This window comes from Palaemon carinicauda, chromosome 40, assembly GCF_036898095.1.
Source record: "Palaemon carinicauda isolate YSFRI2023 chromosome 40, ASM3689809v2, whole genome shotgun sequence".
NCBI lineage: Eukaryota > Metazoa > Arthropoda > Malacostraca > Decapoda > Palaemonidae > Palaemon > Palaemon carinicauda.
In genome coordinates, this window is record NC_090764.1 from 42,011,201 (window position 1) to 42,023,700 (window position 12,500).

At 35.3% G+C, this 12,500-nt stretch overlaps 1 protein-coding gene across 6 annotated transcripts in view; it reads right to left on the minus strand.

The window, feature by feature from the left end:
• LOC137631732 (CAP-Gly domain-containing linker protein 1-like) overlaps positions 1-12,500 on the minus strand; it is a 588,803-nt gene that overhangs the window by 494,214 nt on the left and 82,089 nt on the right. Inside the window, exon 1 of one of the 6 annotated variants that reach the window (XM_068363621.1) lies at positions 9,501-10,133. The exons of the other annotated variants lie outside the window; for them this stretch is intronic. Within the exon in view, the coding sequence (XP_068219722.1) occupies positions 9,501-9,506 (6 nt within the window). The 5' untranslated portion in view covers positions 9,507-10,133. Of the gene's footprint in view, positions 1-9,500; positions 10,134-12,500 lie in introns of those variants that run through there. 6 annotated transcript variants of the gene reach the window in all.

The window sequence follows — 12,500 nt, forward strand, 5'->3', positions numbered from 1 at the left end:
AGCCATAATATACGAAATATATCTTTTCCGAGTGAAGTTTTAAGGGCCTGAAAAAAAAGACAAATAAAGATAGCAAAACCTACAGGTGTAGGATTAACTACGACACAATTAATCACTGGAGTGTTAACCCCACGCAGGGATTAATCCCATCCCGGGGGAATACAAATGTGCCTTCGTAACATCCGGTTCAATTATTGTTCCTAACTTCCGGCAAACCACAGCTATCACGACCATGAACCATCTGGGCTCTGAGGGAATACAGTAGGCCCCTCCAGTTAAGAGTCCTTAACTGAGAAGCGATTAGTGTATTATCATTGTTATTATGCTATTATGATACTGCTTATGTACCGGAGCCATAAAAAACGACGTTTAAATGTTTAAATAGATATGCACGCACGCACGCACGCACACACAGATTCAACCCTTCCCACCTTGCCCCCTTTCCTAACAACAACTCGGCAGTTTGGGCAATGCGTGGGAGACTGTGATTTTCAAGTATACTTCTTATGGTACTCCTCTCACCAGGTTCTGACTACTCTCTCTTCCCCTACCAGAGAAACGCGAAAGATCGAGTAGTCATACGTCTGCCATTGCCGCTGAGTGTCCCAGGAAAAAAAAAAAAAAAAAAAAATATATATATATATATATATATATATATATATATATATATATATATATATATATATATATATATATATATTGCCAGACACGTTGCTCTTTATTATATAAAGGATATTCAGAAAGTGCGCAATTTCATATTGCATGAAACAAGCAAAGGCTAAGCAAGCATTAAGCAAATACATATTCATAGAATTTGAACGCTCACATTTAAGTACAGATAACCGTTTTCACTTTCCTTTTCAGAACCTAAGGCACAGAGATAAAAGTACAAAATCTCTGTGCGTTACTAATGCTGAATCTGTACTTCCTGTGCGCTGATTAAGGACCAGATGTAACATTACATCAGTCACCTGTCGTTGTTGATGCGGATGAAAGCACTGCGGCTTTGAATGCTCAGGTGCGCCATAATACCTAACGATTACAAAATCATTTCCTTTGTTGAAAAGGAAAAAAAAACGGCTACCATTCTCAGTTGGTTGATTTCTCCTTTACAACATACACTATTTTTCTTTTTTCTTTTATATCATGGTGGGTGTGATTAGTTCTTGAGGAAATATGACATTAATTAAATGTACGATATTAATTCCCTTCGTTTGCATAATGTATATACGAGCATTATGCCTTTATTGACACCATCCAGTATAACCATCAATGATTTGATTTAAGGATATTCAGTGACAAGGGCCACCGCTAGGGCCATGGAGACATTCAATCCTAAGGCGAAACTAGGATAAACTTTTCCCCGCAATTGAATTTTGAAGTAAAAGTCGTGAGAAGTTGTACAGCAAGACGGGAGAAAGGAAATAAAAGCAGAAAATTATCAAGTATTTGTAGTTTGTGTCTGAAGAGACGCAGTAAAGACCCATTAGTTTATGCCAACAGTGCTCTGCTCTAGGTCCCTTGACGGCACTACTCTACGGGAAAATCCATCGATATAAAGTTGATGGAAATTAAGTGTACTAACATACATTAGGAATCGATTAACAAAATCTTTTATATAAAATAAATTCCATTCAAAAGAATTTTCTTATAAATAAAATTCATCTCAATATTATTATTTTTCAGTCTGTAATAAGTCATCACAAAACCTTTTCAATTTCCTTTAAGTTTTAAAATAACATCAACCATCTTGTGGCAATGCCAAAGGCTGCTGGAAGCCAAGTTCAAGGACACCCACTGATGGCAAACATTCTCTCTCTAACAGATAATCAATACCCAGTACATTATTAAATGATAACATTCATGTGCCTGCTCGTCATCCTCTCCTCGAGAGAGAGAGAGAGAGAGAGAGAGAGAGAGAGAGAGAGAGAGAGAGAGAGAGAGAGAGAGAGAGAGAGAGAGAGAACCAACTTCGGAAAGAAAGCGTCCATCCATTTCAAAGGATCCTTCAGGAACTTTGAGAGAACACCCAACTGCCGAATTCTAAATGGATCTCCCAGAAGGACGGGCAGAATTCTAATACCTTACCCGGTCGTCGTAAGGAATTCCTAAAAGATCTGAGCATCCCTCAGAGGCAGATAGCCAGACAAATTCATCAATCTCCCGGATATATGGTGTTCTCGTATTGCTACTAAAATAGCCCCAGGCATTTGTGATGGCCACAGAAATTTAACCACTTGTTAACGTTGAAACATTTAGTCTTTACGAAGTTGTTGATACATACACACATTATATATATATATATATATATATATATATATATATATATATATATATATATAAATATATGTATACATATATATATATATATATATATATATATATAAATATATATATACATATATATATAAATATATATATATATCATATATATATACATACATATATATATATATATGCGCATATATATATATATATATATATATATATATATATATATATATATACGTATATATACACATATACATACACACACGCACACACACACACACATATATATATATATATATATATATATATATATATATATATATATATATATATATATATACCGTACATACATATATGATATATGCATATCAACTGTTCTTTCAACTGCAAGGCTGTGGAGGTACTGTGATTAACAATAAAATCCTGGCGTCAACAACAACAACAACAACAACAACAACAACAACAACAACAACGACAATAATAATAATAATAATAATAATAATAATAATAATAATAGTAATAATAATAATAAAAATAATAATAATAATAATCAGCCATAGTAACGACCAAAGTCTATATGTACATCTTAGTAACGACAACTATCACAAGATCGAACCTCCTCTTCGCTGCCAGCTTTAAATCGGTCTTTTCTACTCCTGCCCTTTCAAACATCCCTAGTTCATCTATCTTCCAGTTCATATTATTCCATCAAGCGAATGGCTTCGTTCTCCATGAGAGCAGCCACTTCACCGCCCACTCCATACTCTGGGCAAATATTGAATCCCACTCAACATATTTCATGCAAACATGTCAGACCATCACGTCGTTTATACAAAAATTTCGTCCCCCAGTTTCCAACAGAATAACCTATTTTAAATATTCTTCTACGAACGACATTTCTTTACCATTACTTAAGGTCAACAAAAGGTCGTTGGAGTTTTATAAATATTATGGATGCTTAGTTTTTCGATTGAGTCTTGGTTATTTCCATAATTCCAGTAATAATTGACAAATATGTATCTATATTAAAACTTGCACACGAGTAAAGAGTGTATTGGCTTATTCGTGGATCCTCCAAATATTTCTAAATCCCTTTTGTACAGCATGGCGGACATACCCCATTTTCCACACTGAAAAACCAGGATGGAATAAAGGAATTCCTTGAAATATGAAAAAGAAAATCAAATAGGCCTGCTTTGTTATTACCCACAAGCAACCCTTAAAATGTCTTGGGTTGAACACAAGCTTTTCATCATGCAAAATGTTTTTACACAATTCCCTCATGAGTAAACAGCCTATCCGAAAGGGTTAAGGCGAATAGGTGGTAAATAAGGCGACATTCAGAGACAAACTACTGGATTTCATGAGGTAATCTCTCTTAAAGTAGACTGATGCTTCAGGAATATATTATTAAGTGAATTAACGTATTTAAGTACACTAAGAAAAAAAGTACGGTGCTAGTGGAAATAAAGAGCTTTAGTAATCATAATAAGAATTACCTGCTATAATAAGAAAATTATTATTATAGAAAAAATAATGCGATGACACTAGCAGTAAACAAATTTTCGCAATGGCTTAACTATAGTCGTTAGACTATCAGGGGCTTTCTTTTAACATATAATTTAGGTTTGTTATCGATCGAGCTTTGCTTTTCCAATTCACAACTATTTACACCAGTAACTTAAAAAGTATGCCCATTTTCATTATTTAGAGAAATTAACAGTTAGATGATAAACTTCAATTCACTGAGCTGAATATTTCTGCGATAAAAGACAATGAGAGAGAGAGAGAGAGAGAGAGAGAGAGAGAGAGAGAGAGAGAGAGAGAGAGAGAGAGAGAGAGAGAGAGAGAGAGAGAATATTCTTTGAGTTTTAGCCCCTTAGGATCAGGGTTATGACGGACAAAGACGTTTATGTCAGTTTTCTGTCTCCACCTTAGCTGCGACCCACAATGGCTGACTAACAACTATAGTCCATTTCTTTTAGCGATGCATATTTGCACCGACTCGCGGCGGTGCCCTTTTAGCTCGGAAAAGTTTCCGGATCGGTGATTGGTTAGAATTATCTTGTCCAACCAATCAGCGATCCGGAAACTTTTCCGAGCTAAAAGGGCACCGCTGCGAGTCGGTGTAAATATGCATCGCTAAAAGAAATGGACTATAGGTAGTTAGTTTGCTACTTCGATGAACAGCTTCATTCTCAGTTTTTATGAACCCGTCCGTCTGTTCCCTCTAGTCGGTCATAGACGAGAGAGAGAGAGAGAGAGAGAGAGAGAGAGAGAGAGAGAGAGAGAGAGAGAGAGAGAGAGAGAGAGAAAATAATCTTGATCTGCACATTACGGTTGCGACAATGCCGACAAGAGAAATGCACAAATAATCTCACTATATGGGAAGTGATTTTCATGACTAGTTCACCTTACAGAGGATCGTAAAGCATACTCGCCACATTTGTATTTAATGAAGATCGAGTCGTTATTTACTTAAAGGTTTAAAGGCCGCTCATGAATGGCAGAGGCAACGGACAGTGACATTGCCCATCGAGCAGGACAATGCCCTAGAGACTGACTATATGATCAGCACCCAAGCCCCTCTCCATCCACACTAGGACCAAGGAGGACCAGGCAATGGCTGCTGATGACTCAGGAGATAAATCTATAGGCTCCCCTAAACACCCCATCCATAGCTCACAAGGATGGTGAGGTTACAGCAACTATAGAAACTCACGAGTTTGAACGGGACTCGAACCCCAGTCTGGCGATCACCAGTCAGGGACATTACCACATCGGCCACCACAACCCTTAAACTTACAAGTTATATGTTGATTATTTGAAAACAACATAAACACAGTCATGAGGTTCCGTTTTTATCTTCAAGCAATCATATTTATTATGAGATCCAAGTCTAATTGACCAAATTACAGACAATGAAAGTTAAATGCTATTATATGGGAAAAAAAATAAAATACCAAAATATACCTTACGTTAAATCATCCAGGAAAAATATCCTGCAGGAAAATAAGAAGAAAAACTTATTATTAAACCATTCCAAGTCAACTCAATAAGTCAAAGGGAAACCATTTCACACAGAACGCAAACAACCCACGACTGATGAATGATGGCAATTAGTAGACATCCCCCACTCACGTGAAATCCTAACAACCCCCTCCCCTCTCCTGAAACCCATTTGCAGTGATACAAAAGCTCAAGAGTTCCTGATGACTCGAGTTAATTGTGCATTGAATGGCCATTACCCAACTTTGATACTGTCGGCACAGCAGCTAGTGTAATCGAATGTTCACAAAAGCTGAATGTGGAGAATTGCAGGCCCTTGGGAATGTTGGTAACTGGCAGGACCCACAGGGAATGCGTCATCAGGAAGTGGGCTTCAGGTTTCGCCTGGTTGGCATTATCCATTTTAAGGTTTATTTACATAATCCCTTGTTTTGCGTTAATGAGAATGCAGACAACAAATAAGGGTTATGGACCAACCTCTAGTCTAGAAATTATTAAGGAATATAAGCACTTAGGACAGACAGTAAATTCTTGCCCAGGACATGAGACCGAAATCAAAGGAGGGATACGCATGGAAAGGAGAGCTCTTGGTAAACAAAATGAGATTATGAAACTTAAAATGCCACTTTCTCTAAAAAGAAAAGTATTCAATATGCTAACCATTCATAATTTGGTTTGGATTTATGAGTTTAGCCCAAATGGTTCAGGAATTGGGCCTGAGGCCATTCAGCCCTTAAGATATGAATCAACAAATTCAATGGGCAACGTATAACAGGTCGAACACAAGTCGTTTATACTTGGATCTATTAAAAAACAGAATAACACGAAAGGCGGGAGAAACAAGGGACCTAACAGGAAAGAAGCCATGGGTTAAAGTTAATTTTGCATTTATATGAGATATTGAAAGTTTATAAGATCCTGAAATGAACGTACTAAAATCATAAATACAGAACTTCCTCTATCTCAAATAGCTATGGAAAGAATAATAACGGGAATAACAATACGAAACAAGAAGCAGGGTTAAGGAACAGAAGACGAGGGGTTGAGGAGGTAAGAAAATTTCTGGTATAGAAAGACCATATACAGACGAGAGAGGAAAAAACCTGTCTGATTCCTCGTCCTGCAGTGGACCAGTTACGTCTGATGATACATATTACATATATATATATATATATATATATATATATATATATATATATATATATATATATATATATATATATATATATATATATATATAGTATATTGTGTGTGTATCTACACAAATATGTAGGCCCTCTTGTAACTGCAATGAAGTCAACTCCCTCATCCAGCGGAAGCTTATGCATGACATGGTGTATGACCTTCTTTATCAAGGGACCAAGAAGCTTGCGATGAATGACAATGAGGAACCCTTGGTATGTACAAATAAATGGAAAAGGCTTCAAATAAAATAAGGCAGTGAAGAAGCAAATTGAAGACCAGAACTTATCAGATGAAAGCAACTGATAGTTTTTTTCGTTTTTATTCGAGTCATATGCCCCAATTCAGGAGATCGCAGAGGTAGAAACCTAAAAGGTGGGCGCGGCTTGTGGACTATGGGCGGCTGCAAAGATTCTTTAGTAATGCCTACAGAGCACCTTGTCACGTACAGTAACATCCTTAAGGAAATATATTATTGCTTATAGCGAATCAGCATTTAGTAGATGATAACAACAGATACAGTACTTCGCCAAATGCGCTTTAGAGAAGGGTTAGATGTAACTACGTATATATTCAAAGAGTGAAAGTAAATTAAATGTCAGACTGCGTCTTAAATTGTCACTGTGCTAGTTTTATACTCTTAAATTTCCAAATTACGATATCCGCTGTGCTAATAAAAAACTGAATTTTAGGAACGGTAACTTGTGGTTCATAAGTTACGTCAACGTATATGAGCGAGACTGGCCTATTAAGACGACCTAAAAGCACAACTAAAGATATGACAGAGACAAATGAGCAGGCAAGCAAAGAAGCAACTCATGACGTACACATACCAAAGGGCGGTTGTGGGAGGCAAATGCAAGCCCTTTCCTCGGCCAAGTGTGAAAATAGCCGACTTTTAATCCCTCTGCAACAGCAAATTACCCCAGATCACCTTTCGTTTGACTTCATTGGGTTTGTTTACAACGACGATTCCCTATCATGTGGCAATGATCTGTTTTATTCATTACGAATAAGTATTACTGCCGCCCCTTAAGGTGTAACTGTAGGAAGTGCCAATAGGGATGACACGACACCAAAAGATGGTCTTAATGAATTCTATGCCTTTGGTATTTACTGCATCTCTCTCTCTCTCTCTCTCTCTCTCTCTCTCTCTCTCTCTCTCTCTCTCTCTCTCTCTCTCTCTGACAGGATTCCTAAGAAAACACCGGAAAAATTTTGTTTTTCTTCAACCCCTCTTTTCATAGAAGCAATATAAGTCATCCTTCGTTTTGCGGCTTATTTTATAATTTTACTAAGGTTACTGTCTATCGTATTTATGAGTGTGGGGGTGGGGTTGTATGTATGTATGTATGTATGTATGTATGTATGTATGTATGTATGTATGTATATGTATGTATATATATATATATATATATATATATATATATATATATATATATATATATATATATATATCAATAGTAAGATACAGTATTTCAATTACTTGCCGGATATATGAACCATATACGGTATTTTCCTAACTAGTTATCTAGTTGTCTACACATTTCTGATCATTATTGTTGGTGAAAACACTCGATTTCTATATATCCAATCCCCGATATGTAAAATATTTATTAAACACGAGAATGTGGACAATTACAAGATGACCTTCCAACCTAACCTTATTACTGATCCTTAGGTGATCTAGATGCTAGAGGTTCAGGAATCCAAGAAATTACATTGATGTTTGCTAACCTAACCAAGTAAGCTAAGTACTTAGCCTCCAATACTTAACCTAACAGATTACCATAACATAGCAGAATATGTCTAACCTAGGTCAACATATTTCCTACCGTTGTTTGGGAATTAACGTACATAACATAAAAGTTGTTAACTAACACACACAATATATATATATATATATATATATATATATATATATATATATATACACTTATATATATTGCTGTGTGTGTATACGCTTTGTGTTAATCACAGAACAGACGAGGCTGCAACAAAATGAGCCTCCTAAGGAAAATCTTATAAAATCTTTTAATATTAGCTATTGCATGCCATAATTTTAAAAATTTTCTTAGGAAATTAATTTACCTTGGCGATTTTTATAAACAAATCAAATTCTGAGCTGCAACTCATTGTTGAATGGCTACAGAGTTTCTTACAAACATCATTTACCAATAATGAGCCTTATATTCCATTTTTTTATTTAGCTTGTCAAATTCCATGTAATGATTACAAAGCCAACCCTCCTTATGCTTAGATTAGGCTTGTTGTTTTCTCAATAATTTTAAACATTATTCAAGGGGCGATTCTATTTTCGTTATTGACTAATGTTACACCTGTCCTCTAGCTTGTCAAAACTTGAGCAAAGCAAACTTAGGGCGAAAAGGCTTGTGTGACTAAATGTCAATTTGGCTTTAATAGACCACCTCCAACTGACCTAAAAATAACCAAAACATGGTTTTCAGTGGAATAATTTACCGAAATACACCTATAAATACTATATCCATCCACATATGTAGGCAGGACCCTCTACATGCCTAAGGTAATACGAAGAAAATAAAACACGGGTACATCAATAAGACAATATATGATTTTGTTGCTGAATGCAATGGATGTCATGTTCTTTTATAAAAGCACTAATAACTGGAACTCGGAAAAAACTGTGCTTATACTCCCATCAAGTTTTGAGGAATAATTCCGTTACTTAACCCTATAAGCTAGTTCATGCCCCAAAAATGTCAACAAATACCGACACATATCTAAATATCGGCTAAGTTTGTGCTCATGTAAACAATGGTCAAGCCTTTTTGGTGACTAATTTCGATGAAGAACTATATATGCTGTGTTAGTGATCATAAGAAAAAAAATTAATCCATCCATCTGGTGGATACCTGTGGTACTCAATTGTATAAGCTATATTCGTCCAAAAAATATCAGCGAGTCCTAGGGGCGTAATAGAGATACTTACAGATACACCAGGATACAGTGTCACACACTACCGCCACCATAACAATATCATATAGAACGATACTCACCTCCATTCCATTCGAACCTTCGATCGTCGGGGGGCGGGTAGAGACGGACCGGGCAGCCAGGCAATTGAATCTCAAATGAGGTCACCCATCGTAGCTAGGGTCGTTCGCTTACAGGAGGCTGATACCACCTCCTATATTTAGGGACAGAACCTCACTATGGACACAGAGGGAACGCGAGGAGAACTACTCAACACCCCAAGAATGAAGGAAAAGACGAGGAGCCTGTGTGTGTGGCACACTCTCTAACACACACACACACTATCCTCCTTCTCTTCTCTTATGAAACAAGCCTCACAACACTCGCGATTAGAGGCAGTTAAGACCATCCAACTCGGGGGTTTTAACTCGCTTGCGCCTCCTCCACCTCTTCAACCGCCCCCAACACCATCAAACACAAACAGACGAATGCACGCACGAACGACTGCACTTCTTGAGAGGCAAATGGTTGATATTATTAACTGTGAGAAGTTGCAGCCCCGGTGTGCTTTCTTTATTTCCTTCTTTTTCAATGTGTCTCGTAGTTGAAATAACCAACCGGAATTTACAAGTAATTGTCACTCTTAAATATTCAAGTTCAGTATGTATAATCTTAGATCAGTGCATCGCAGCACTGAAATTTTTTTCCACCATTACATTTTTACCTAATAAAAAGAGTAGAGGAATAATAAACAAAGAAAGGTTTACACAACAAAATAATATATATAAAGTAAAGGCCAAGGCCAAATGGCCAAATGGTATCACTCAAGTCATTGACCTTTATAAGACTGTGCATCCTTAATGATTAATAAGCATTGTTAGAAATATATAAGATTATACTGAAGACAAAAGGTAAAAATAAAACAATTGATGTTGGAAACGCATAGATAAATGTGTTTGTAGAATTCTGATAATTTGTTCTTCAGTATCAACGATGCTATTACTTAGCAAATATGATACCTCAATTTTTTTTTTATAACGTAAGCCATAAATAATCAGTAAACTAAAGGGTTTACACACACACACACACACACATATATATATATATATATATATATATATATATATATATATGATTTATGTCGATACATATGTATCAACGACAACAAATGCAGTCGTTTCTAGTCCACTGAAAGACAAAGGCCTTAGACATGTCAAATCATGTCTGGGGTTTAGCCAGTTGCCATCACCACGCTGTATATAATGTGTATGTATAATTATATATATACATATATAATATATATGGACACACATATGTACATACACACATATATGTAGCATATATATATATATATATATATATATATATATATATATTATATATATATATATGTGTGTGTATATACATATGTGTATACATAAATATGTATATATATATATATATATATATATATATATATATATATATATATATATACACACATATATTCAGTAATCACCAAAAGAAAAATTCTTAACAAGACGCTCCCTTTTACTACACCTGTAATCCACTCATCTGACAATCAACTCACAAACAGACTTCAATTGATTAATTGATTGACTATTATCGAAATGAAGAGTCACAGCCACAAATAAAAGGAAGCCATACAGTTCAGTTCATTTTATCAAATCATTAGGAGTCATCAGAATTCACTTCCGTTTCAGGATACATACTCCTGCTGTATGATTGATGAAATGAGTGCTACACAATTAATGGAATAACCGGCACCCAAACCATGTTTTGCTATGAAATGTATTTTCTGTGATGGGCGAAATAAATGGACTGAAATGAATTTAACATTTCTTGATTTTCATAACGTTGAAGAAAAAAATTATCAATGCAAAATTAATTCAGAAACAGCAGCGATTAACGGAAGTTTAATAATACTATTTTTACATGGTGAAAGACTTAAAAAAATATAATTTTTGAAAATGCGTGCTATGTAAAAACCAATCATTGACTCCAGTTTCCATGGCTTTTGATTCAAGTTCAGGAATTAAACTACAAGGGAAAACTGACGATTAATATCTGTTTAATAAATATCACTTGTTGATAAAGTTGACTGGAAAGTCACTTACACCTGTAAGGATTTAGACAGACTTCGAAAGGACAACGGAGGAAACGCCAAGCAATTAAAGTTAGCAAGATGAAAGAAAGGAAACGTTAAAGACTAAAGTAGACTGCTAAGAAGTGCTGGCAGAAAAACACATAGCAATGCATACAACGACCCTTGTGAGGTGTACTGAAGGCGCAACTCCCCTGCAAGGGCTTTCACATTTTGGCACTTTGATTTATATCTCTTTGTATCAAAATTAATCTAAATGACACTGTTATTAATTTTGGTTTTAGTTAGACTTATGCAGTTGAAGAGAGTATTTATTTTCGCATCTCAAATCAAGTTCCGATAACATACCACTTTAGCTATATGGTTGATACTCAACCTCCCCACTTTTATTTTTTGGTTACATTGTTCAAAACATTATCTAAAAAAGAAAGATAACCAATGGGTAAAATGAAGTGCTAATCTGAGAATTGGCATACAAATAATATGTATTTTGTCAAATATTTCAAATCCTTATAGTTGTGAATATAAAAGAAAGGAAGTGTAATGACAGACCTGTGTAAATATAATGATAAAAACCCAGGGCATGAATAGTACACGTAGTAATTATTCATTATAAATTTTCCATTAACCGTTACTTCAAGAAATCGTAAAATTCTAGACAAATAAGCGACGTTTTACAGAAACTATTTTCAAGATTCCCGAGTTAGAAAGTTAACATAGTTTTTTGTATTAAAAGCATGCTTAAAAATTATATTGGAACAAACTTGGCAACTTTTTTCACAAATAAAAAGCATTATTTCAAGATTGTTCTAGAAAGGAACCGTATCTTAGAACTTTCCTACAAAATGGAACCACTTGAATTTCTAACACAAATTGTTCTTTCAATATATGAGGATGTTCTTGAAGTTTGACATTAAATCCCTTTCCTCTAAATTAGGCCAGTTTATATCAATGTATGTGATGATCACAAAAGCTAAAA